Source organism: Epinephelus moara, chromosome 1 (genome assembly GCF_006386435.1).
Source record: "Epinephelus moara isolate mb chromosome 1, YSFRI_EMoa_1.0, whole genome shotgun sequence".
NCBI lineage: Eukaryota > Metazoa > Chordata > Actinopteri > Perciformes > Serranidae > Epinephelus > Epinephelus moara.
Window position 1 is genome coordinate 18609875 of NC_065506.1, and position 27459 is coordinate 18637333.

Here is a 27459-nt window from a genome sequence, read left to right on the forward strand (position 1 = left end):
AACAAATATTGCTGTAAACGTGGTAAAAGGTGACGTTAAAAAATTCACAACACTTTTTTAAACATTGTTTGAAGCTAAATGTGGCAAAATGTTGATGTTATTTTCAGCGTGAGCCACTTTACAAACGGCACCCCATATTTGATGCACTCGATTTGCCAAATGTACATATTAAGGTGGTACAGGAGGAGGCGCACATTAATAATATGCTAATGCTTGTTTCACCCAAACAATGTGTAATGCAACTGCAGTTGATTCAGATCAAGGTCAGAATACGTTCTCACCACAAACAAACCAGAGTTAATTTATAACCAGGCAGAGACCACCTCTTCAAGAAGGTCTCAGTCCATATGTTTTGGTGTCCACCAGAGTGCGATTGCAGTGTTCACACTGGCCCAAACGGACTGCACTCAGGGGGAAAATGAACTTGAGTTTGATTGAACCAAACCAACCAGGACAGGGGGTGATGGTGACAGCCAGATAGGTAACTCCAGTGCAGAGGCAAAGGAGGAAATTTGTCTTTTAACTTTGTCACGTATTTCGAATTTTCACAATGGATAGAACAACAAACTGCATCGGAATCAGTGTGCAAGGTTTTTGTGCTTAATGATTTTTTTTGACATGGTGGATTTAAAAAAACACATCTGAAAAAACAGACTCACTGTGCAAAGGTCCTTACTGTAGCTGAAATGAACTACGATCCCTTGTATTACTGCATTTGAATTCAGCCTTATCCAGCTGAGGTCACAAAATTTAGATGATGTGTAAAGAATAAAAGGTGCAATGTGTGAGGTCTTTTCAGAGGACTGATATGACAGGCCACACTTAGTCTCTCCTGGGAGTCGCGGCTCTCCCACGCCCACGTCTCTTCACAGTGATGGCTCCACACTGGACACCAGTGGTGGTGCTAATGTTACATAAATAATCTGTGGTCAATATGATCTTTTTCTTTAGTGTGTTTTCAGTGCAGAAATTTGCTATAAATCATATATCACATCATATCATATCATATCACACTGCTGACAGTTGCATCAGTCAGGTCTTCAACACTCAATTTGAAAGGCGGACACCTTCATAGTAGCTGTATGTTACGTATGTTAAGATAGGACCAGTGAGAGTGAGTGACTTACCACTGCTGTCACTGGCCCTGAAGTCTGATGCTTTGGTACCAATTTAATCACCTCAGGGTGAAGGTGACAAGTTCTGAATAATAATTTGTTTCAGCAGGGTTTTTTTTCTGTGAATAAATGTTCACATTATGCATATAGGTACTCTTCTACAGCAACCCTTAAACACGTGCATGAAATCCTTTGATAAAATCCACACACACAATAGGAAATGTATCTAATACTACTAAAACCAACAAGTCATTTTGAACGCATTTCTAATTCATTTATATTTCATCTTGTGTGTGGTTTTTGAATATTTGTGCCAGAACGCAGGTGAGAGGTAAGAGTTAATGTTAAAATACTCATCACACTTGTGATTTTCTTTACGTTATGCAAATACCACAGGGGCTGTTTAATTAGATATTTTTTTTAAACATGCAGGCAAAATGGTGAGGTAAATTTGAGCAGATCTCTAAAGTGTTCAGATGGCTCCTGGGGAGTTCCACTGACTGACTGAAAAACACAAACTCTGCCAATAACCCCACTTCATGGTAACTGTTTAAATCACATCATTCCTTTTTTTCTGTAGAGATGCGTATTCCAATATGATAATAACTTTGGCATGTGCACTGACAAAAGGTTGTTTCAAAGGTAGGCTAGTCACTTGTTGATGTAGAACAATTTGAACCTGATTTGAAGCTCTTATAGAAGACATTTTTGGTAGTTTGAATACACCATGAACTTAAATCAATGACAACACGATGGAGTAAAAGTGAATATCAAGTTGGGAAACCATCTGAAGGTAGTAGAGACAAGTGAAGGGGTGCTATATGGGTAAAAATCTAATTAATATCTAGAAAGTCTTTTTATCAAATATATGCCATGATAAGCTCAGGGCATGGAGAGGATGAATGCAGGAAGTAATGTTCGACAGAGCTTTTCAGATGATAAAAGTGGTGTGTTTAGTTTTGTTCGGGAGTCAGGTCTTTTGAGTTCCTCAAACAAATCAGTGCTCATAAGATGCAGAAATCTGTTGGCTCAACACTGACTGTGAGTGTGTGTTTGTGCCACTTCCAAATGATTTCAGAAAAGTCACCTTCAGTAGAAAAAATACCACCAGCGTGCCACTCACACCTCCCTGTTGCCAAACTGTTCACAGAACCAAATGGCTGTCACTGTGAATTCACCCAAAAAGCTGTTTGAAACCAATAAATGATCACATGTCTGTCACTCACACCTGCCACAGAGGCAAGCCACACTGAAAACAAACAAACCAAAAGCATCAATGCTCATTATACAACAGTAGCTTCACTCACCCTTCCCTGTTTTCATCTTCGTCTGCGTTGGAGAGGAGCTGCGAGCCAGCCAGCGAGAGGTCCAGAGCTGCGAGGGGCAGATCTCTGTAGCCAAAACTCACCAGCTGGACTGGAGGAGCCAAGCACTGGTTCTCATCCTCCACTGGCTGGGAGATGATCTCCAAGTCCGACAGACCTGCCTGCTCCACTTCCCTAGTTATGTGCCAACACCAGCAGCAGAAAGACACAGGACACACACACATGCAAGCACAGAGAGGAGACAGAACAGAGAAAGGCATATATTACTTTAAAACAACCACAGGTCTCAGATTGATTACATCAGTAAAATGAATTTAAAATTGATGCTATTTTGGAAAATGTGACGTAGCAGATGTCATGTCTGACTTCAGAGAGAAAGCTGCTGGTGTCACTCTCTGGTAGTCTGAAAGAAGCCGTCCTTTTTTAACTCTTCAGGTAAATATTTAAATACTTTACATAGCAAAAGCACAGCATAATGACATGCATCAATTATCATAACTATTACAAATATAGCTCAGATAACAGAGCAGGAGAAAAGGACAGAAAGGGTTTTGTTGAAGTGTATACGTATGAGCACAAAAGCAGTGCAGATAAAAAAGACTAATTATTCAGTCCAGCTACTTCACTAAGAACACATTCTTATTTACAGTGATGGCCTCGGGGAGTAAAGGCAGGGTCAGAGAGGGTTACACACAAACACCCACTCAGCACCAGGGAGCTACAGAGCACTCACACAATCCTCCACTGTTGAGGACCGGAGGAGCTGCAGGTAAAGTGCCTTGCTCAAAGACAGTGATTACTGGGGGGAGAGTGTGTGTGTTGGTTTGTGACTCTCCAGATCAATTAGTCCAGAAATTTGAACCACTGTTATAATTAATTCACAACAAAACAACACAAACAATTCAGATAAAAAAAGACCAAGCATGGATGAGAAGAGGAAGATAAGTGACAAGAAACAAACTCTAAAGGATTCTCTATCTTGAAATGCAGATTGCTGTCACTGCCAGATTCTGTACAGTGATTGTACTGTCTTCATAATTTTGCTCAAAATAATTATTTAAATGCCATACCAATATCATTTAAAGATTGTACGGTCTATTTGTCTATTTCACCACCAAATTATAAATATTGCAAATATTAGTCTGTCTCTCTAAGTTATGTTACCGAGCAACTAGGCTTACTATTGTAATCTTCTAAGTTGTGGCAACAGCTTGTCCACAGCTGTCCTCCCTCCCTCTTACCCTGCTTTTTTGTGCCCCTCGTTCACTTACCTGTAATGTTTCTCTTTTATTTATTTTCGTCTTTTTCTTCCTTTTTTTGTGTTGTTGCCTTTTCGTTTTAAAAAAGTTTTTTCCTCTCTTGATTTTTAATATAATGGTACCTCTATTGTTCGTTTTTGTGTATTTGATTGTGTTATAGCACCACTTCTGCCACTGTTGCTAAAGTCTACCCTTTATCTTAGCACATCTATTCCCTTTCTTGTTTTGTAGCTTATATTTTTCTTGTGTTAAATAGAATAAATAAAAATAAATAAATGAATAAAAAAGCTCTTCCACAGCTCCTGTAATGTGAACTGGCAAGCTAAAGTTAGCTAGCTGTAATGTCAGAGTAATAACGTGGTGCATGAATGAGTCCTTAAACCTAGAAATGAGTAAGCATGTTAGCACTCCTAATTCCCTCGTCTCAAAGTCAGTCTTTTTTTTTTAACGGGTTTTGGGTTAGGTGCCTGAAAAAAGGTCTGTGGTTAACACAAGCTCAAGGGATTTCACATTTTGTTCTGTGACGTAAAATACATCAGTAAAAAAAGCCACTCTTAAATATTGAAGCCTTTATGTGTCTTAAAAAAGGCGGTTGCTCTTTAGTCTTCCTGGCTAAGGAAGACTAAAGAGCTTCTTCAAGCCAAACACGGATTTACAGCCTCGTTGTGGTGGGGACGCTGAAGTCCTGTGACCATGGTGTTTGTTTATAGCTGAACAATAGCTATTTATTTCAGGCGAATGTATTTATGTTTTGAAAATTGTAACAGTGGTGTTAATTTGTGAAGACTATCTTGCTGAACAAAACGTCCAACTCTCATATACCTTTGCCACAAAGCTTATTTTCTACAATATTTTTGAGAAGGTAACCATGGTGATGTTAACTTCCATATTGGCCGATAAATAAACGTCATCCCTGCAGCACGCTAATCCATTACCATAATGGTAGACACTCTTTCCTGTCATTGCAATTAAAGTAAATGTTCTGTAAAACAAATTTAGATGTGAAATTTTCTGAGGTAAAACGTCCACAGGAAAATGCATTTGGATCATTTTTGACTCATTTGGAGTAATAATACAATACATCCAACGTATTTTGAGGGATACATGGAATATGAAATTCAAAAGAAAAACAGACCCACCTGATCATTTTTGACCCACCTCTAAGAGGACATTGAATAAATTATTACAGTAGTTTTAGTTTAGTTTAATTTTTACCCTGAACAGTTTCCTCTGAACATCGACGCATTTGTTATCAATATTTTGTATTTGCTAGGTTTAAATGAATATAATTTACAATGTAACTTACAATGCGAATTTTAACAGGAAAGTTTGAGTTCATTCATGCAAAAAAAAATGACAGGTTGGATGTTACTCCAATAAATATGGTAATAAACATGCCAACCATCCATTGTGATATCAGCAAACCTCCACCCCACACCCTCATCCACCTTGGGTCTCTAAACCTCAATATCTAAACACAAGGCTCCTCAGTTGTGGGCCAGCAGCATGTAACCCAGCGTGCCCACAAGCCCCAGTTGTGTAAAAGCTGGGCCATCTCAGTGGAGCGTGGAGGTGGAAACAAATGCTGAGTGCAGCTGCAGACTGACTGTGTGTGCCCTGTGGTGTGTATTTTTAGACCAGAGCAGATGCTGGTGTATCATGTCTGCTGTGACGTCATCGCCTCTCCCTTTGTCAGCTGAGTGGATCCCCACTCTCCTTCAAACGTCAAAGGAAGTCAGGAAAAGGGTGAATGGGGAGGGGAAACTAGAGGAGGAGTGGGAGCAAAGGGGGGTGGATATCAGGGGTTATACAAGACGGACAGGGGAGGGCAATAAAGAAACAAGGAGGGATGAACAATGAAAGACGAGACAATGGATAAAAAATAAATGTACCAGACAGACTGGGCTGGAACGGGTTAGGGAAAGAGGCAGGGGGGAAAGAGGAGTGCAAAGGTTCAGGAGGAGCACTGGGGAGAACAGGAGGTCGTACATAAAATTCGGAGAGGAGAAAAACGAAAAAAGTAAATAGCGATTGTTAAACCGACAGTCAAAATCATGAACTCTTGTGTGTTACTTTCATTATCACACATTGCAGCTTATTCTCTTTTACCTCATGGCTCAAACACTCAAAAACAAGAAAAACTGTAGTGGTTGTAGTGACGGTTGTGAGCAGAGAGGACACACAGGGTTTTCCCAGCAGCCATTTGCTTTATACTGATACACTTTCTCCGCTTTGAGTTTCTGAATTCTTCACTTCCTCTCCTTCCTCCTCCCACAGTCATCTTCAAACTACCGTGACAGACAGCACTGAGTGACCTAAAACATTCAGAGCAGAGGCACGCAATCTGACACACAGGCATACCTTTAGGAAAGGACAGACAGGTAAATAGACAGGACAGGACACATAGATATGCAGGCGGGTAACAGATAACCTCCCAACACACACACACACATACACACAACATGACCCCGTCCCACAATTCAACCACAGTTTATTAAAATATACAGTGATAATGTCGGCGCTAAAGGACCTTTGATGCAATCTGGAGTGACCTGAGCTGTTGGAGGGCATCCTAATATCTGCGAATGAGTGTGTGTGTGTGTGTGTGTGTGTGTGTGTGTCTGTGTGTCTGTGTGTGTGTGTGTGTGTGTCTGTGTGTTTGGCAGGTTAGCCTGTTATGGGAATTATGATAACGTCAACAAAGCCACCAAGGCTGATTTGATCTAAACTCTGACTCTGTGACCTTATCACCAGGAAGTGAGGAAGTAACCAGCCAAATAAAAATTTCATATTGAAGTACATATACAATATGAGCAAGAATAAAACATTACATTTCTTATACTTTCATCCAAAGCACCAAGCAGCTCCTAACTGAGCCATAAACACATAACTTAAACATTAGTGACCGTACTAGGAAACAAGAGGACCATGCTAAGTGAGCTTTGAGCAACAGCGCTGTTAAAGTGCAGGTCAAAGTTCAATAAGATTGAACTGTGTGTGGAGTGAACAAGATAAGATCAGTTTACAGCTGGAAGCAAATACCTCTTGCTCGATTTGTCATTAAAATGAATGGGAAGTTGTGTTTGGCCCAGTGGTACTCTACAATTGCTGCCCCACCCTTGCAGCGAAAATACTTGGAAGCCATGACTGTTTTAAGAGGCCGTGGCACATTATGTTTTTTAGCTAGCCTGAAAGTGAAACTACACAGCCTAAGGCATCCATTAGGGACAACCATATTTGCATAGCTTGCTGGGAAGAGGGCTAAATAACACTCTAAAGTTTTGCTAAAATTCTGGCAAAGGAACAACTGGTATGGCAACTCTCACCTCAAAATATTTGAATAAAAATTTGTTCTATGGGAACCAGCAAGTCTCCCCTTAACTTGAGGAGGCCTGTTTCCACTAAATGTTTTCTTCCTTATAATCCATGCACACCTTCAAATTAAAGCTGTATATTTGTATTTGTTAAGATAAAGGACAACCAGCCTGTTTGAAGAACAATGAATCACCGAACACATTGTTAACTGTACCTGTATAAATCAATGCCATAGACTTTAAATAATATCCTCTGGCTGAGGACACCATTGGTGGACAGCCTGTCACTCAAAGCAGCCCACCCTGAATTATGTGTAACTTTAAGCCTCAACAAAATGTAAACGGGTGAGTTATATAAAATTCACCCACCTGTACAGTGGTTATGAAGGGAAACTAGCTATAGAAACCAAAACTGTTTTTGGCACCAGACTGTAAACATGTTTATTTCTGCTGTAAAGTTGGTCTAAGGGGATTTTTTTCCACGTATGGAGGCAGCCCCAAGTGGTCAGTCAAAGAACTGCAGTTTTTGGTTCTTACGTGTTGGCTTCATTTTCCAGCCGTGGAGGTTGCTGCTTGGTGTATGCACATCAAATAATTATTATCATTAACTGTAAAATTAGAAACAAAAGTGTATCAGTATGCAATTTCTGAACTCTCCATATTTATATAGTTTTAGTCTAGCTATATACTACAACAACAAATGGAATTTTTGAAGTTCAGTTATGGCTTTTGGTTTTGGTGTGCCAACACAATATTTTTAGTAGCCACATCTGGCCATGCCTGTAAAAAAATTCTAAGAGTTGCCACTGGTTTGGTCTAAGCACATATTCAGTTAACTTGCGCATTAAAGCTGAGCAGGCAAATTTGAAACATGATGACTTTAGGACCCCTGCGGCCTTAAAAGGAGAACTCCACCAATTTTACATGTCTGTTTACAGGTCTTGGAGAATCCTGTTGACAAAAGCTTTACAAAGTATTTTGTGTTTCCAATGGGGAAATGCAGAAGCCTGAAAAATTGCTTCAAGTGATGTCATTTGAGTGAGTGTCATTTAGGGCTGAAATTTAAAAAAAAAAAACTGGGTGTGTGGAGTTGGAGAGATGTGAGCTCTGTTTGAAGCTAGCAGCTCAAGGCTATATTAGCTGCTTCTAGCATAACACACTTGAATCTCACCTGATCAAACTGTCTATGGGGGAGATGCACTATGGGTAATGTAGTTGCGAGGTTTTGACAGGGAGGAAGGTTGTGTGAAATAAAAAAGGCTATATCTCTGGTTCTGCTGCATTGATTCGAACTGTCCAACAATGTCAAATGAATCCAAAGCTAATCAGTGGGGTACTCTCTTAATGGTAGTATTACAACATGTCTGTAAAGCTTAATCTCAAATCGCATATTTCCTGATCTAATATAGAAAGCTATAGGTTGAAGATCCACTATGAAAAGAATCTGAGGTTAAAACATAAATAATTTGGTAAAAATGACAATAGTTGCATCTGTAGTTAAAGTGAGGTGTTTCTAATCTATATAAGTTACATTAAGAAAGCCATGTAAATCTCCAAAAGACATCCTAAAAAACAAATCAGATTGGCTCACATTGCTATAGCGACACATTAACAAGCAGTAAAGGCATCATAAAATCCCACCGCCATATATTGTGTATGTAACCTGAACCAACAATAAAGCAAAGCAGCCTCGACCCATTAAACCCAACAAGCGAACGGACAGTTTGTGAACACCAACAGAGCATGAATACAAGAAAAAAAGGCACCAGCTGTAGATATGTTACCACACCAAATCCACTGAACACAACAACCACATGAACGATTCACAGCATTGTAAGCAGGTGTATTCTCAAAAACAGTTTCAGGTGAGTAAGCATGTGCCAAATGGCTGCAAAGACCTTTAGCTGTGCACACTCTCGGTCCGATGGAAATTCTGCAGAACTCCTGTACAGAAGGGACAGACTCATTTGTTTATGTTTTAAATAAAAAAAGTCTTATTTTCTCACTTTAGAAAAAGTAGTGGTCACTTTCCTTTAATGCTGGCTGTCATCTCTAAAACCAGTGATCCACAGCTGAATAAGAGTGTTCTTCCAGGGCGTCTTAGATATAGGTTGTCAAGCAGATTGAAAGAAAGTCAGTACAATGAAAAGCTTAATACTGATATTAAGATATAAGTTAAGGGTAAAGGCTTCTTTAAAAAGTAGAGGTGGCAGCAGTTCCTCGTCTACCATCTCTGCATGTATACCATACAGCAGCAGCGTTATTTGTTTTTCATTAATAAAAACCCTTTTGTTTTCAGGAAGAAGTGTTATTGCAGTCTAGTCTCAAGAGCTGCTGCCCTCATCCCAATTTGATGGGATTATTTCCCTCGGCAAGAGGGCCTTACATTTCTTTGAAGATACATACTCTATATAGTCAAAAAGACAGTCACCAAAGGCTGTGATGATGTTGACTCATGTACGATGCAATATGTATTATATGAGTGAAGGAAATGGATATTAAAGTAAAAACAGAATAATACTTCTTTTTCTGTGGGCAGCAGCCTTTTCTAATCTCTGCAGAAGATGCTATGATTTTACTGATGTATAGGTACGATACATAAATGCATACAAAAAAAAAAAGAAATAATGAACAGAATAAGAGAATGACAGTAGGACAGAAGATGTATGAGGATCTGTAAATGTAAATTTTGTAAAGCCAGTCTAAAAATAAAGTTTAAAAAATGCACTTAAAAGAGGACTTCAGATCCAGTCAGCTTTATATCCTCAAACAAGTTATAAAGAGTAAGAATGTCTGTGATGAAGGAAGTGGCCGTCCTGAGGCAGGCTTTACAAGTGATCAATTTATGCAACAATTTGGCACTTTCCTTTAAAGGCCCTGAAAAGCCATTTACTCATGAGCGATGAGAGCCAACATAAACATACGATTATTCTGCTAAAGTTAGAAAAGTTTCGTTTATTTCAGATTTGAGGTGGGGTGGATCAATTTCTGAGCACTAATCAGGATTTAAAGGTCTCATATTTTAAAATTCATGTCACTTTATGCTATATAAATACTATGGAAGTATCAAAAGACTCAATCCAAAGAGGAATAATAATATAATAATAATAATAATTTATTTGTAGATCACCTTTCAAAACAAGGTTACAAGGTGCTTAACAATGATATGATATAGTGTAAATAAAATACATAACAGTAAAATAACATTAAAATACAGGAATACAGAAGGCCAGACGATAAAAGTGAGTTTTAAGAAGTGATTTAAAAGAGGACACTGAGTTTGCCTGCCTGAGATCTCCAGGCAGGGCGTTCCACTTTAGTGACCAGCCGAGTTTTGGGTACCTGTAAGAGGGCCCCGCCGGAAGATCTCAGGCTCCAGTCAGGTTCATAAGAGTTTAGCATGTCGCCGATGTAGGCAGGAGCCTGACCATGTAAGGCTTTAAAAACGAGCAGTAAAATCTTAAAATCTGCAGCCAGTCCATATTCAGAAACACGTTTATTGCTTTTAAACAAGCCGTCAGGACTTCTGTGAAGTTGTGATGTCACTATACCATGAAGACTGTTTTAAATTTGAAACATAATCATTCAAAATAGTTACCTTTGTATTTCCTGTCAGAAAGTTTGCTGATATATGTGAATGACATCAGCAAACAGGAAGTTAACATGGTCCCAAGCTGTTGCCTAGCAATGCAACACCGATGAAATGATCTATAAGAAAGTGCCACAGTTCTGTAATTCCCCCAGCTTAAAAGACAGTGCAGAGATACAGAAACCTCAGTTTTGAGAGACCTGGAAACACTGACCAATCAGAATCCTCTGAACCCCACTCATAATAGGGATTGGGGATTACAATTATTTCCCATGAACGAGGAATTCCCAGTAAGCGCGGGTCATAAGCTCACGTTGATTAAGTCCCTGCCCTTTGTACACTAGGCCCGTCGCTACTACCAACTGGATGGTTTAGTGAGGTCCTCGGAGTGCCGAGAAAACAATCAAACTCGACTATCTAAAGGAGTACAAGTCGTAACAAGTTTCCATAGGTGAACCTGTGGAAGGAGTTAAAATGGAGTATTTCAGACAGAGGGTGAATAACTGTATATTCCAGCAGACCTTATGAGAAAAATAAAGTGTTTTTTGAACATTAAATCATTTAAACATGTTCTAGTAGAAACCAAAAATATAACTATGAACCTGAAAATGAGCCAAATATGGGACCTTTAAATATTTAAAGTACATTGATATGACAGTTGTGGGGTTGCTAGGCTACTATCAAGTTTTTGACTATTAAATGCATATTAAATTATCCCCAAGGATGTTTGTATGTTTTTCCAAACTTAAACTTAATGCATATTTAATAATGAATATTAAGGTTATAGATAAATAAACACAATTTAAAGTTTTCAGGGTCTTTTTATTACAAGTGTCACTTATCTGGAATAAAAAATATGGAACAAAAAGAATAATTTGCACGCAATAACCCCACTGTAGTTATACAATCGCTCAAGCCTGCCAGTTATATTTAATGACTTACATTCAGTAGTTTCCTGAGCAACAGCTATTATCACTGACTTAGTTTGCAACTAGTGCTGCACTAAATAAATACCAGCTGACCAAAGGGATGCAATGTGTCATCACATGTCCTGCTACAGTCAATATATGTCAGGATAGACTAGTATATTGTTGTACTGTGGAAGTTGTCAATGTGCCTCTATGACACATACCTCTACACTTACTTTACTCGGCAAAGAATTAATTCCCGCTCTGAAAGTGTGTAGTGTGGTAAAAGGCCACAGCGGGTTGGTCAGATAGATGCTGTCCTCTCCACACTTCCCCTACACACAACATCTCATCCATACCACCTCTCATCTACAGCACAGCAGCAGCTTTGGCTCTCTTCCCAAACAATCAGGACTGTACACATAACCACTCATGACAGACACAAGCTGTCCAGAGCCCGCCGGCTCACAGCTTACAGTAATGTACCTGGTGCGCTGCCTGGCTGCCAGTTGAGATATCGGGAAAAGCTGCTGACCCAGCCCATGGATTTGTACGATGTTCAGCAAAGTTCTTATGTGAAGCTAAAGGGTCGGGCATGCATTTGGAGATAGTTTTGATATTTCAGTGAATGTCTGTTTTGCTACAAGCAAAGACTTAAACTTGCTTTGGTGAGGTAATCAAAGCAGTGTATACATATCTATTTCATTCTGTCAAAGTTACAATAATGTTGCATGGAAATGTGATCACGCAGTTTAATTTACAAAGTGAGCTTCTGATAAAAGAATTAAAATTAAACCCAAAAGAGAAAAAATAAACAAATGTGAACTCATGGAAGGGATCATATGAATTTTCCACCTCCTTGCATTAAATCAGTGCTGTTCAGCAGACAATTTAGTAGTCTTATAATTCATTAATACAATACATGGTAATGACTTTAATGCACTAATATCCAAACAATGTCAATGAAAAAACCCAAAGGACAAACCCACCTCTGCTCCTCTCCAAGTACAGATATACATACAACATTTTTGCTGTTTAAAAACAAACACTGACCTTTCTGAGTATCCTCTGTGTTCTTATCTAACAGAAAGTGGCAATTGCAAAATTCTCAATAACATTATTTCATGGAAAGACTAAAAAGACTGCGAGTGCAGAAGAGCACCCACAGGAAAGAAGTGATATTCAGGGGAGCAGGATTCCCTCGGGGTGGCAGATAAAAGTACACAGTGGACTGTAGAGTTGTGGGCCAGGTAGGAAAGGTCACTATGCGACAAAAGTTGCTCAAGGGACTTCACTGACCAAAACAGAAGGTCATGTAAGTAACTGGGAGCCAGTGGCGCTAAAGAATGTTCTTCCTCCGACAACTGGAGGTGTCTCACTCGTGAACCTCATGACCCCTGTGCAATATGACAGACTTACAAGCAGCCGCCGGAAAAGAAAAGGAATAATTAGGCTCTGCTTGCTTATTAGCAAATATTAGCATCCTAAGACAGTAAACAAAGACGGGGAACATGGTAAAGATTATACCTAATGGACATCGGCATATTAGCATTGTCACTGTTAGCAAGCTTTGTAGTATGGTGGAAAAAGGCTTTGTATGTCCTAATACATAGTATGTCAAATACCAGGATGTTCTCCTACATCCGGTCCGCAAGCCAGCATGCTTTTCTAGCTATTCTGACCCACAATCCTCTGCGCAGTGGACCATACGTCACATCGACTGAGACGCAAACAGATAACAGCTGTCAGAAGTTGCAGTGACAGATGTCAGCGCATTCAAGTAACTGATGACCAGTCGAGTAGTAATCATAGGAATATTGATGAAGTAAACAAAATAATCATAACTATGAAAATTACAGTGACAGAGAACTGCAGATGTAATTTTGCTGTTACAATTTTATTATTATTATTATTTATTATTATTTTATTTTATTGTTATGAGAAAGTAGTATGTCCTGATTGTCTGCACACTGCATGCAACAGTACATACTGTTTAAGGGCAGCTGCAGAGATTCGGAACGCACCCTTGGTCGTGTGTAGGGAACATCTGTATATTGTTGGCTTACAAATTAAGGCATAAACTGCCCAAAAAGTAGGCCTGATTTAAAAAAATCTTTGGAAGCCTAACTATAGAGACAGGAAATCTTGATAAAGATGTATAGACAGTCTGACTCCTGAGGAATCAATTTGGCTTCAAAGTGCTGTAAAGTGAACTCAGTGTGTTAATATCCTGTTTAAACTTTTATTGGACACTGTTCATAAATCTGAAATTCCATCAACATCATGCACTATGAAAATAAGATTTACCCCAACATAGCAGTCCTATTAGCAGTGATACAGTGTGTGGTTACATGATGTACTGGATATTTGTATGTCAGGTGGAATATATTCTACAGCTGAAAATAGGGCCATGAAATGGAAACGTGTGAAAATCTGAAATAAGAATCTGACATTGCCCGCTTTCATATTTTGACATATAGTGTACATATAAGCATCAATCAGTAAAATAGAACCTATAAACTATGAGCCATTATTTTGACACATTACAACAAACATACATGTTACGCTGCTTATCACGCCCAGTGGCAGCTTTGAAATTACACTTTCCATGGAAGTAAAGAAAATGTATTTCCATCCAGGCACATTTTATCCTGAACACTCACCAAGGCCTCGGCGGACTACAAGATCAACACACACACGTTAGATTAGGCTGTCTGACCACAACGCCTGAGGATCTAAAACACACCCAAAACTTGGCCATAACATGCAGACACAAAGCAGATGTTCTCTGCTCCCAACAGCTGCTGTGGAGAACTTTGGGAGAAGCTGGACTTCATTGTGTATTAGTGTTACAGACTCATCGCATATGAGGATGTACACTGCTGGCAGAACAGCCAGCACTGCAAACTATTGTACAACTTCTAACTTATAGTCAGACTCAATATCTAAATGTAGTGATTGTGTCTTTGTGGCGACAGCATAGACAATGACCTTTTCAATTGACAATAGACAATTCACACTTGTGTGTTTGTTGTAGCACCTTAAACTAAAGAAATGTCTTTCTCTTGCTGCTAAGAAAGTGAAGCCAGTGAGTAATGTTTGTCTTTGCTGCTGACTCACGTACTACGTAATATGGATTTCACATCAAAAGATGAAGATGAGGCAAAAGAAAGACTGTCAGCTTTTACCTACGGGACTTTACTGGCACCCAGATTAAACATGCTAAAACAGTTTTACCAGCAGAAAGAAAAACTTCACCTCACCTTTCCTACCACTTGCATTCTGGCCAATATACACCACAGTCAATTCACCCACCAGTTTTTACAAGGCAGCTTGGAAAATAAAACTTAGTGTTTAGCTCCGTGTTCATGTTGTAGGACAAAACACCTGTCACTTCTACAGCGTTTACAAATGGCTTCAGGTAATTTCTTAGAACACCCAATTCAACTTCCAGAGAAACTTTTGTAATTTCATGCCAGTGGATATTAATGAAGTCTGCCAGGCACATTAGCTCATTAATAATATTACAGATTAAACTATGATGAATTGGTGGACTGCACAATGGACTGTTCTGGCCCTGGTGTGACCAGTCTCTTATCTGACCTTTACAGATACAAGCTGTATAAGACACAGGAGACACAGAGACCCTCGTGGGGCTGGACTAAGACAGCAGATGTACATAAGCCTTCTCCATAGTGGAGAGGTCCATGGACCTTTCTACACTGTGTCAGTTTCCAATAATAGATTATTTTAATTTCTGCAGACACTTCAGGGAATACGGGTCTTGAAAGACTTAATGAGTGAAAAGACAGATTTCTGTGGACTCGTGAAACTGACTTAACTGAGTTGTTTCCTCTGTGCTGTGTTTTTGCATATAGGGCAAACATAGGAGACACAAAGTTTACTCTGTACGTCTGTATTTGAGGTGTCGCCTGTTGCATCTTGAGCGTTATGCAGAATTCATAGCAACAGCTGTTATCTTATTAAATGGTGAATGTTTAATTCAGTAAAGAGAGAGTGAATAATTAAAATTTTAATGGTATTTCCAGGAATAATTTACTGGAGGGAGACTTTTCCCACAGATAAGACTGATTAGTTTGAAAATGACAACATTATAATGGAGGGAGCTGTAATGATATAGGTGGTCACTTGTCCCAAAAAAAAAAAAAAAAAAAAAGTCAGACAAGAATGGAATGGGTGTTATTAGTGGTTAAATAGATATGGGCGCATTAAATGCCCGTTGGTATTGGGAGCAGTTGTGTTAAATTTCACTTTCACTTTCGTTAGGTTAAGCTGCAAAGACTGTGCAGTCAGGTTTAGAAAATGTCAATGCACGTTTCCAAACAGTAACCAACAATCCTGCATTGTACACCTTTTCAATCCACGGTTCTCTTTTTACAACAGATGAGACCTCTTGCACATCACGGAGATCTCCTCACCAACATTTGCTATGATCCATAGCTAATAAACGGTGTACATTATGCCAGTGTACTTATGAAAAGAGCCAATTAGGCTGAAAATGGGGCCACTCGAAGGCAGCATTTTTTCCCAACAGGCAGAAAGACACCATGTGCTTGTCAACTCCCACCCTCTGAACAAAAGAGGCAAAGCCATCCAACCTCTCCACCCTCCCACTGGCACTGAATAAACAACAGGGTAAACAGCAACGTGGGGAGAAAGATGAATGGTCTCGACCAGCGCAGAGGACCCTTCAGAATCTTAAAGGGAATATCCACCCTAAAATGCAATTCAGTGTTTATATTAATCCCATCAAGTTAGACTCTTCAGATTTACAGACATAAACAATTTTTTCTCGAAAGCGGTTCAGTCACAAATCTCAGACATCGTTAGAAGAGTAACATGGTATCGGTCAGCTAGAAACAAGCAGTGGGGGAAAGTGAATTCTTACATTTACTCAACTGTAATTCTGAAGCACTTCACATGAGTATTTCCAATTTCTGCCACTGTCTTCTTCTACTTCACTACATCTCAGAGTGACATACTGTACTTTTTCTCAAATACATTTATCTGACACCTATAGTTACTGGTTACTTTTCAGATTAAGATTTTAGATGAAAAAAACATGATTAGCTTGTAAAAAAACCCAAATATTAAACTAGTGGCTCCAAGCCCGTTTAGACTGTGACCCTCTCATGAAAGAAGAGTGACTAGAGCAGTGGTTCTCAAATGGTGTGCCATGATGCCAATCCAAGTTTGCCATGGCATTTTGTGATGACCACACATTATTACTGCAATATTCAACTGGGTCTATACAGAAAGTTATGAATTAATTTTTAACTGACTGTATCAGTATGTTATGTGCACCCATTGCCTTATAAAGAGACAAACGCTAGCTAAAAAATGTAATTTAATTTTTTATTTTTTTTTTAAACTTCACAGGGAACCTATTTGTCACCTTTCACAAATGGGAATTATTAGTGTGTGACACATCAAAAGCCCTGATTGGCAGCCAGTGTGAGGGACGATACTAATTAAAAGGAGAAAGGTGTGAGTGGGACAATGGATGGCTTTATTGTATGGAGCAAATTACAACAAAGCACCAGCAAAGACGACCTCCCAGCAAAAGAAAAGAGAAAAAAAATCCTGTCAGTATAGACAGTATCACAAAAGCTACCTGTTTTATTGTTTTGTGTTTTTATTGTCTTATGTCGTGATAAGAGTAATAACACATGCTATGGAGGCTAGTGTGCACAGATATGAATACAGGTGTGCCTTGAGATCTTCGCTTGTCCTTTGGTGTGCGTTGGGCACAAAAGTTTGAAAACCCCTGGTCTAGAGGTATAATTGTCCAATAATTCACAAAAATGTAATAATTATTACAGAAAAGTCTGAATACTTAAGACAAATGTATGCAGTAGAACCCAATTCAATTATCTCACAACCCCTGAGATTTACTTTGGGAGCCTTTGGAGGGACCCTGACCGCTATGTCCCTAAGTCCATACTGGACTCAAAATCTCAACAGTATATAAAAATTCCCCTCAAACAGCTGCAACAGTAAAAGGATGCATCAGTATTAACAATCTAATAATATTATGTAATAATCAATCACAGGGGCCATTTATCCACATAACTAGTATTTTTATTTTTGATAGTTTAAGTTGCAGTTTGATTATGCTCCTGTGGCAAATATGGTTAGCATTGTCGCCTCACAGCAAGAGGGGTCCTAGTTTGAAACCCAGGGTGTGGGAGCCCTTCTGTGCAAAGTTTGCATGTTCTCCCCATGTCAGTGTGGGTTTTCTCCAGGTACTCCAGTTTGCTCCCACAGTCCAAAGACATGCAGGTTAATTGATAACTCTAAATTGTCCGTAGGTGTGAATGTGAGTGTGAATGGTTGTCTGTCTCTATGTGTCAACCCTGTGATAGTCTGGTGACCTGTCCAGGGTGTACCCTGCCTCTCGCCCAGTGTCAGCTGGGATAGGCTCCAGCCCCGACCATGACCCCTAACAGGACAAGTGGTTATGGAAAATGAATGAATGATAATGTTCCTTTACTAATACTAAAACAGGATTTTAAATGTAGCAGTTTGTAGTATTTCTACACTTTTTCAGTGGTACTTTTACTTTAATAAAGGATCTGAGTACTTGCACTAATAATAAGAGACTGATTTGACAGCACACTGATTCATTATCTGCTTGTACTTTTAAATCTAAATGTTAATCTTAATGAAACAGAGAATATGTCAGACTCTTAAAATAGAATTGAACACTAATTTGTGTAAAATAAAGGTCTGTTTTCCTCATAATCACTACGTATAAATGATGAACACACTGTTCAACCAATACTACTTCACTATAAATACCAGTGTGAGAATACTCAGGCACATATGGGTGAACAATAAAAAGAGTAATTGTTTCTTCCACTTTTGAGATTATCATTTATACTGCATCTTAACAACACGCTCATCAGTTTTCAAGAGTGAAAAGCTTCTTTCTGGTGGACTGTCGAGAGCGACTGCGAGCTATATTCATCTGTTTTAGGATCCATTTCACCTTAAACACAGCGTGATATGACATTGCTACTGAGACCCGCTGAGCTGAGCTCTGTATGGGACCACGAGCAGAACTGGTTCTCTTATAAAAGCACAAATAGAGCAATGATTTAGGGCTATTCATCTAGGTCAAGAGAATAAATGCAGCTAGTTAAGATGAGACAAATTAGAGAGTCATGCTACGCCAGCAGAATCATGAGTTAACAGAGAATAATGATTTTCAGTGTTCTCCCTTACCTCTTACTTTGTCTTCACACACACACACACACACTCACACAATCACAAACATACACACAGGCTACAGCACGTTCCCTCGGTAATGCATCAGCTGTTCTCACTACGCACTTGGAGAGCACAGTTTTAAAAATGGAAAGCTGGGAGAAAACTGGAGGTGGAGAGGAGTTGTTGCAAAAAATGTGTTAATTTTTAATAATCATGGATAATAATAATCAATATACTGCACGTCGCTCCGCAGAGAGGATTAACATAGTGACCTGTGTTTACGGCTGCAGAATGGCCGCTCTGTAATCAGCATTGTGCAGGTGTGTTTCTGCATCTCAGTGTGCGCCTGTGTTTAGCATTCAGAGTGACGAGGGTAAGAGACACCTCAACGGTAGCAGTGTCTGAGTGAATAAAGGTCATTATTGTGGAAAAGGGAGGCACGGAAACCTGGGAAACAGTGGGAGAAGGGGAGACTAAGAAGGAATTCATAAGAATGTCGTCTATGTCCTACAGACACACCATTAACAATTCTGCACCTTTGACATTTAACCAAACATTTTTACAGACTTTACACCTCAACCTTTTTCTGCCTCATGTGGGAAAACACGTCTTTGTGTGCTGGTTTGGAATGCGAGGAGAGAGTGTGGGAGCCGAGGAAGAAATGACTTTACTCACTCAGCATTTGCCATGGTGCTCACTGATGGAGAGGGGAGATGTGGAGATGGTTGTCGCAAGGTTTCCACTCAGTTGTGGCTGTTTTAGTGCTGCAGTTGACCTTTTCACCTGATAGATGCGGCTTTCATGTTGAACCTGGGAAGAGCATGGTCGTTATTGCAAGTGAGGAACTTACTTAAAAAGTTACTGCATATTGTAGAGTTACAAACATGGCAACATTTAGTAATGCTACGTGCAGGACTAAAAACAATGTGGGTGGCAACTCTAAATACAGCAGAGTGTTAGATTTAGGCCTGTTATCTGCAGCAACTTCTGATATTAGGAAGAAATCATTGTCAGAAAATTGGTTAGCAGAGTAAAGCTCCTTCTCGGCTGCATATGAATTGTTCCTTTTATCTAGTGATGAAAAATATGTCACAACTTGTATTACTTTCAATTCAGGCTTGACAAATCATGAGGAACCTATCTGAGAGCTTGTCCTCGGTATGGTCAGTGACAATGGTAAATGTCAGGAACAGTAACACAAACCTTGCTGCTTTTTAAGTTTATGAAAAGTTTAATTCAATGAAAATGAAGACTACTTAGCCTATACTCCACATAGTCACCAAAAGATGCTGTAGCCCCAAACATTAGGGAACTTTTGTAAATGTAAACTTTTAATCAAGACCTATCTGCTTACAGTTTTGGGATCAAACATCTCTACAGACTTTTCTGTCCCTGACATCAGAGTAATACATGCACCAGTGTTAAAACTGATTCCCTTGTTAGTATCACATCGAAACTAAATGAGAGCTGTGCACACAGCTACTGAGAGCTCCTCGCTGTACATGCGTGAATTATTTATTCGCAGCAAAGGGACCTACCTGTGTGAGATTTACATTGTTGACGGGTAATCGTGCCTCCCGCTGCCCCCTTGCTGATAGTAATGTCTCCCTCGGTGGTGATCAGAGTAAGTGAAGCAGCAGCAGGCTCGCAGTGTGTGTAGGCTGCAGCTATCCTTAGCACTTTTGCATTGGACGAGCACCACCACCACCACCACCACCGCCGCCGCCGCTGCTCCTGCTCCTCCTGCTGCTGCTGCTGCTGCTCCCACTTGCGCTGCTTAGATTTCAGTGCAAAACCAAACAGGGGCTGGAGCTCAAATGCAAGAAGCATCGTCTCTCGGCAAGATCATGTTAGCATCTAAGTGTGATTCAGTCTGATCAAATGACGACCCCCATCTAAAGTGCAGTCTCCTCCAGGTTTGCGTGTGCTGCTCCAGATCCAGATCCAGGTCCCGCTCCTCAGCCGAGGGTTTCCCCGGCGAGCGCAGCGGGGAACCCTGCGGAAGGAGCTGTCCAGGTGCTGAAGCGAGCCCGACGAAGCCTCGGCTCTCCACCGACCCCCCTCTCCTCACAGCAGCGGCCGGGCAACACTGAGCCAATTTCACCCAAACGCCATCAAAACATTGACGTTTTGGTGCCGGAGACTGACAGTAGCCAATGAATCGTGTGACATTTGCATCGCTCCGGTCACGACATAGCAGTCTAAAAATGTTGGTCGTGGGGTGGACGTGTGTGTGTGTGTGTACGTGTATGTGTGTGAGAGAGAAAGAAAGCCTGTGAGATTTTCTCAGTTCCCGATTGAGGCCAATTTGAGAGCGGATTATCGCCACAGATGATTTTATTAGCTTTACGCCTGGTAGGTCGTCCCTCTCCGTGTCATGAGCGTTTTTTTATGGTTTCCCAAAATAAAGATACTATGGGAATATAAATTGCCCTTACAGCAATTGGCTTAACCGTTTGTCATTCATCGGGATTAGCCAGTCGATGGTTAAAGCGCACATCAATCAATCTCAAGCGTCTCTTCCTTTATTTAAACACGCCTGGACGTGGGCTGCTGGAGATGTTATAGGCTGAGGCGCACATTTCAGGGTGTGCGCAAAAGGAGAAGGAGAAGCGGTGATCTGAATTAACAGTAGTAGGCCTGTAGTTACAACCGAGGAAGGATGCGTAACGCCCAGTGTGCTCAGGGACTGGCTCTGGAGATGCTGCTGTGGAGTTAAAGAAATACATGGGGGAAAAAAACAAAAAAAACAAAAAAAAAAAACACATTTGTGTACTGAATGTAATTTATTGAAGGAATGAGCAGATCATATGAGCAGATATGATTTGGCACATGTAGAAAAGTGCATCGACACCAAAACAACTTTGATCAATGAGCCATAAACACTAACTTAAAATACATTTTAATTGCCTCTTTGAAACCTATAAGGGCAGATGTGTATTATGATACAAAATGACCTTTCATTTTTCTCATACAAACTAAAATATTGGAATTTTCACAAAAATGATTGCAACTATCATTGTTGGAGCTTTTGTTATAGAAAAAAGCTGAACGTCAACGTAACCTCACCAACAGACTGTTTATATATTGGAAATTGCACCTTCATGTTATCAAAATATTCTCCTTAGTGAGGAAACAGTATGCCATCAGAAATAATGCATTAACATTGTATAAAGGCATCTGTCAAATTTGGACTTTTTTCCAAACATGCAGCTCTTTAGTCTCAGACTATACGACCATGGTTTCAAAAACTACCTTTACCATTGCAATGAATACTAAATACATCATCATCTATGCAAATTACAAATTTTTGTGTTTAACACTGGGCAGTATATCTTTAATTTGCGACAACTGCTTCCTGAAATTAGAAACTGTGAAGTTACCAAGGCTATAGTGAGGGGAAATCGAGAGTTTCTGCTGGTCTGTGTCACTTGCACAACTCTCTCTTCTGTTTTAGAATTATTATTTTTTCTTTTAAGCTGCAGAAGCAGACTAGATGAAGCAACCATTAACAGCTGGAGCTAGGTAGTAGAGATATGACCTGACATGTGGACAAGAAAAGAGGCACTGTAAGATTCTGACTGATTTCCCTGTGCCCCATTTAACCACGGTAGATAGATATCTTACAAAAAGAGTATTAATTTGTACGCTTACGTTTTTTTCCCATTGGTGAAACAAAAGTGTAAAAACCATAAGTGTAAAACTTACGTAAAAAGGAAGAGCACTCAAACCAAGATCACCTTGATGGTGTGGAAGAGGGGCCATACTCCTCATACTTGCCTTAATAAAAAGTGCCTGCGCTGAATCAAAAACTACAACAATAGCTTGTGGGATATACAAGTGTATATCTTTTACTCACCCGCAACGCAAATAGACCACAAGGCTGATGTCAGAGGGTAAGATAGGCGAATGTGTGCGAAATTTGGGAAAAAATATATACACATATATTTTACAAGAGTATTCTATCACATCTGAATACTAAAGAGATAATTGGTTTGTTTATATCTGAACTTAGTGAAACTCACTAGTAATATGAAGCTGTGTTTACGCACAGTCTCCGAGGGACACGATTTCCCTAAATGATGCCATTACATTCATGGCTACAGGGATCAGTTTCCTGCTTCACGAGCAGAAATGGTGACAGCAATACCCGGAGTGGTAATGTGAGTAACACTCTGTACAAAATGTTTGTTGTTCCCGACTGCTGTTGCAAACAGGATCATGACGGGTCGTCTTTATTCTCCAGTTTGTCCAGTGTCACTGTGGGTCGCTCAGTCAGCCTAGATGGACCAGGGTCATGACTGTAGTGTACTCGTGCTGCAGACTGTCCGTGTCAGTGTCGCACAGCGTGTAGTCGTCTTTGACGATTCGGTCGCAGCCAATCTCGCCGTTACCGAACAGGCCGAAGAGCGGGGTGTTGGGGAACACCTTGTGAAAGGCGTCAGCCTCTACGTTGGCCTGGTTGTTGTAGTAGTTCTGGCCTCTACCCACGCAGGCGAACATGAACCCCAGGGTGTTCCGCTCGGGAATTTTGGCTGCCTTTAGCCGCCGGATTGTGGCTTCAGCCGCCTTTGGGTTGCTGATGTCTTGGTCCAAGAGCACAGATGCCCCCTGCACCTTAGGGCCACTCAGGGCCAGGCCCACCACACCATATGCACCTTGGCTACAGCTACAGAGTGAGAAATGATGGGAGAGGGAGACTGTGAATATTGTAAAGGGAATGGTGTAGAAAATGGCAATGCAATTGTTTATCTATAAATTTAATCAAAGCCTACTGGTAGTTCAATAAATGGTATAAGTGAAGGAGAAATAGAGAAATCAAAATGAGGGGAGATTACCCACAACATATGGAAAGCCCTTCAGTCAAACTATGTTTGAGGAAGCCTCAAAATATTTGAACAGGAAATCACTTGCAATTGTTATTTTTGTATTAAAGGATTATTTTTCACAAGTTAGCTAAGAAATATCTCATGTGTGGTGAAAGACATTAACTCACCAGTGTTTGGGAGGAGAGAAGACACTCTCAACCAGCCCTCCAGCGATGAGAGCTTTGCTCTTCGCCAGTGGCTCCAGTATTTGGCTGAGGAAGCGTGCTCCTCCAGATTTATATGCCTCATATACAAACATCAGTACCACACGCAGCTCTGGGTTGTCAACCAGTCCTGGAGTGAAAAAACAACAAACAAAAGAGTGATGCAAACACACAAGTTCAAGATTTTACACATGTTGCATTTCCCTGTTTGTATTGTTGAGTAATTATTGTGAGCACACACTCACCTGCTTCTTTCAGGGCTGTTGGAGAGATGGACTTCTTGCAAAAATGAAAAGGCTTGATGTGGACACCTTCTATGCTGGGGAACATGACAGCAAAGCCAGCCTCCCCCTCCTGGTACTCCTGAGGAAGGCTGGAGCAAGAGCCACTGGGAGTCACTGCAGAGGAGCAGGCATAATATTCAGTTATATACTGTAACTTACAAACGTCATGTGTCATGGAGGCCCGTGAGTCTGAGGGATCTTTCAAGCAGCTTATTTCATCACGTGAGTTCCTCCTCTGTGGCTGACATTGTACGGATCACAGAAATCAGCTGTTTCAGTGTTTACTTGGACTTTTTTTGATAGATATCCCAGCTATACAGAACAATTCCTGGACATGTTTTAAATAGCCATATTATAGCCGACATTTAAACAGCAATAAAACACTGCAAATTAAATAACTAGAAAATAAGCTACATGAAGAAGCCGCCTATTGAACCAAGTGTCTAATCAGAGGTTTAGCAGCAGTAGTAAAGGAGGAAAAAGACTCAGTGTGCCTTGATGTGTCAACTGTCATGCAGTTGCCTGGTCATTCACACCAGAGGTGCATTTCTTTGCTCTGGTCAGCAAGTTATTCTGCTCCTCTGCTCTGTTCTAATCTCTGTCTCTGTCTGCTTGTGTGTCTGTGTGTGCGAATGTGCATGCGTGTTTGTATGGGTGTGTCTGCTCGTATCTCTCTGTTTAGACACGACTGACAAATACATGGAAGCATGGGGTGCATATTTCATCATTAATCAGATTATTTATATCATATCTAATACAACCTTTACATTGTTCATAATACATCATTAGTGTGTTTTCCTGACAAATTCACTTGCAGCTCGTAGAAAATAAAGACCAGATGCCAAAACTGTCACTGCAGATCGCATCTCCGGTCTTTTCTACAAGCAGACCCGCAGTGTGCTGGAGGTCTTCCTGGAGAACGTGATCCTTGATGCCGTCACCTAACTACACTGAGTCCACTAAGAGGAACACCGTGACTGCTCTGTACTGCTTCAGTGGATAAATAGATCCATTGGAAATTACTATCTGAAAATCTGTTCTGTATAATATAATTTTATATCTAAGTTGTCCTGGCAACATATCTAATAGGTCACACAATATCAGGCTATTTAATATGCTATTAATGAATCCATTTATTTATCTGGCATATATCCAGCCACACATTTCGGCCATTGATATTTTAACCTGCCGGACAACTACACCTGATACCGGCCAAAAGCCAGCATATGCTGGCTAACATAAACTCTGAACTTAAACATTCTAAATATGTAAATTAACCTAAGGTGACCTAACTTCTCCGTTTATTGTTTGACACCTCGTTAAGTAATGTCTGGAAGGATGGATGGGAGCTGACAGTTGAAAAGTTCCCGTTTACCTATTTTTTACTTGACAACACTTTATACACTATTGGTTGAAGACTGGATTTTGGGTCTACTGCTCATTGTTATCTCGGAGCCAGATCATTTAACTTGGGGAAAAAAAGAGGAGATATAGATGTGAGAGGATACTCTTTAACATGTCAAAATAGGAAAGTACAGGTGTAAATAATTAAATTAATTAAATTAAATTAATAACGTGGAATTCTATTTAGCTGCTTCAGTTTCAGGGTCCTGATATTGTGCATGCTAGCTTACTGTTTCACTGTCATGGCTTAGTGGGACACCGATAGGCCAGGAGCCAGGTCCAGTCTTTTGATTTTGGCACAGGTAGTTTCTTTGACTCAGCATCTAGTGGCCATTAGAGAAACTGCAGCTCAAGGTACCATAGCATTGACCTCACCAATTGACCACACTTCACTGATGCTAGGTTGTGAATTGTTTTTCAAGGCTAACCACACAAAAACTTATGTAAGAGGAACAGTGGTTACTTGTAGAACTTTACTGATTTAAAGACACTTAATAGGATCTTTGCTCAACAACACAAACTACAACCTCAGAAAGACCAGCACATACATCTGGAACACCAACACACCAGGTATAACTGCACTACCTCCAATCCCTGGCATTAAATGCCCTTCTAAATGAGCTCCGTTAAGGCAGTTTAGCAGACGGATGAGCTATCGTGCAAATGAGAAAACTTCAGGCTGTGCAGTCATAAATGTACGTGTTCATTAGAGAGGCTTCATTCACCACTCACACACCTTATAGATTTTAAGGTTTACATTTTTGCTGAGCTAAACCTCTGGTGAGCAACTGCATTTGTGCATTACAGAAAACATTTACTGTTTTCAAAATGAGCATATACAGCACATTAGTATCTCATCTGTCCTCATCCTCCACTGTGTTGCAGTTTATGGATTTCATAAACAACAGCAAAAAATACTATGTCTAGTTTAATCACAAGACATCATTTGAAAACTGTGCAGCCCCACTGCCAACATGCAGAAATAATTAGATGCACTCGAGGCTATATGGCAGACTTATTACAAGTAATCTATGGATTCAACCTTATCCAATCAAAGGTTTCATTCAATTGAATGTGATGTGCGGGGTGACCTTGCGGTGACCCTCAGCTGCAATATCACAAAATGAGTGTTATCACAAACAGCTGAGGCTGCCATTAAACCTGATAGACGACGGGAGCCTGATAAGCCATCATCTTGAGGAAAGAGAACATGGCTGATGGAGAGTCACATCTCCGCAGGGTTGTGATTATATGGAGAAATGGGGAGCACAGCACCAGGCAGACTAGGCAATCTATCAGAGGCAGAGGCAGGGAAGTGCCAGCCACCAGTGGTGCTTTCCAACTAGGCAGCAGCAGCGGGGATTAATGCGTAGTCCTCTATGCTGAGAGGTGAACTGTGCCTCTTTGATATACCCAAGACACCTGATTAGCTTTCATACTTTGAAAAGCACCCGAGTGGATGAACATGCTACGGCTACATGTTGGTATCAGTTAAGGCATCGTTTTTAAGCTCATTTAAGAAACAACTTTATATCGACACTGAACTCAATGATTTCTTGTATATGAGGGATGTCTCAAGAACCGATAGTTTGAAACCCAAAATTCTCCAGTAACATAGGTACTGGGGGTTTACAATTCTTCTGGACCTGACAGGGCAGCGTAAATGCCTGCAAATGTCAGTGTCTGCCGTTAAATGCCGAAGGGGAGAAGAACACCTACCAGCGCTTAAGAAAAACAACACATACAGGGCTCAACAATAAGGATTGCCCGATTGCCCGGGCAAGTAAAACTCACGGTCGGGCATGTAAACTAACAACTCACTTGCCCGATCGGGCAAGTTGCTAAAAATAGTAAAAGTTAATAACTAATTGATAAAATAAATGTATTTTAAAACGTGCTCTTCGGCTCTGATGCAGCGGTCTCTCTGCCTGAAGTCACAGGCACAGCTGTGTAACAATGTCCTGCCCACAGCCCCCATTGATATTATTTTGCGCGA

General features: G+C 40.3%; 2 protein-coding genes across 2 annotated transcripts in view; both read right to left on the reverse strand.

Moving 5' to 3' along the window:
- Positions 1 to 21390, reverse strand: part of LOC126391682 (transmembrane protein 266-like) — a 63793-nt gene extending 42403 nt beyond the window's left edge. Inside the window, exons 1-3 of the mRNA XM_050046588.1 lie at positions 20282 to 21390; positions 19419 to 19553; positions 2423 to 2614 (exon numbers count right to left, since the gene is read on the reverse strand). Of these exons, the coding sequence (XP_049902545.1) occupies positions 2423 to 2614; positions 19419 to 19432 (206 nt within the window). The 5' untranslated portion in view covers positions 19433 to 19553; positions 20282 to 21390. The remainder of the gene's footprint in view (positions 1 to 2422; positions 2615 to 19418; positions 19554 to 20281) is intronic.
- A 126-nt stretch (positions 21391 to 21516) lies between these two features.
- Positions 21517 to 27459, reverse strand: part of fbxo22 (F-box protein 22) — a 10267-nt gene continuing 4324 nt past the window's right edge. Inside the window, exons 5-7 of the mRNA XM_050049920.1 lie at positions 24021 to 24173; positions 23740 to 23905; positions 21517 to 23412 (exon numbers count right to left, since the gene is read on the reverse strand). Coding sequence (XP_049905877.1) covers positions 23019 to 23412; positions 23740 to 23905; positions 24021 to 24173 — 713 coding nt within the window. The 3' untranslated portion in view covers positions 21517 to 23018. The remainder of the gene's footprint in view (positions 23413 to 23739; positions 23906 to 24020; positions 24174 to 27459) is intronic.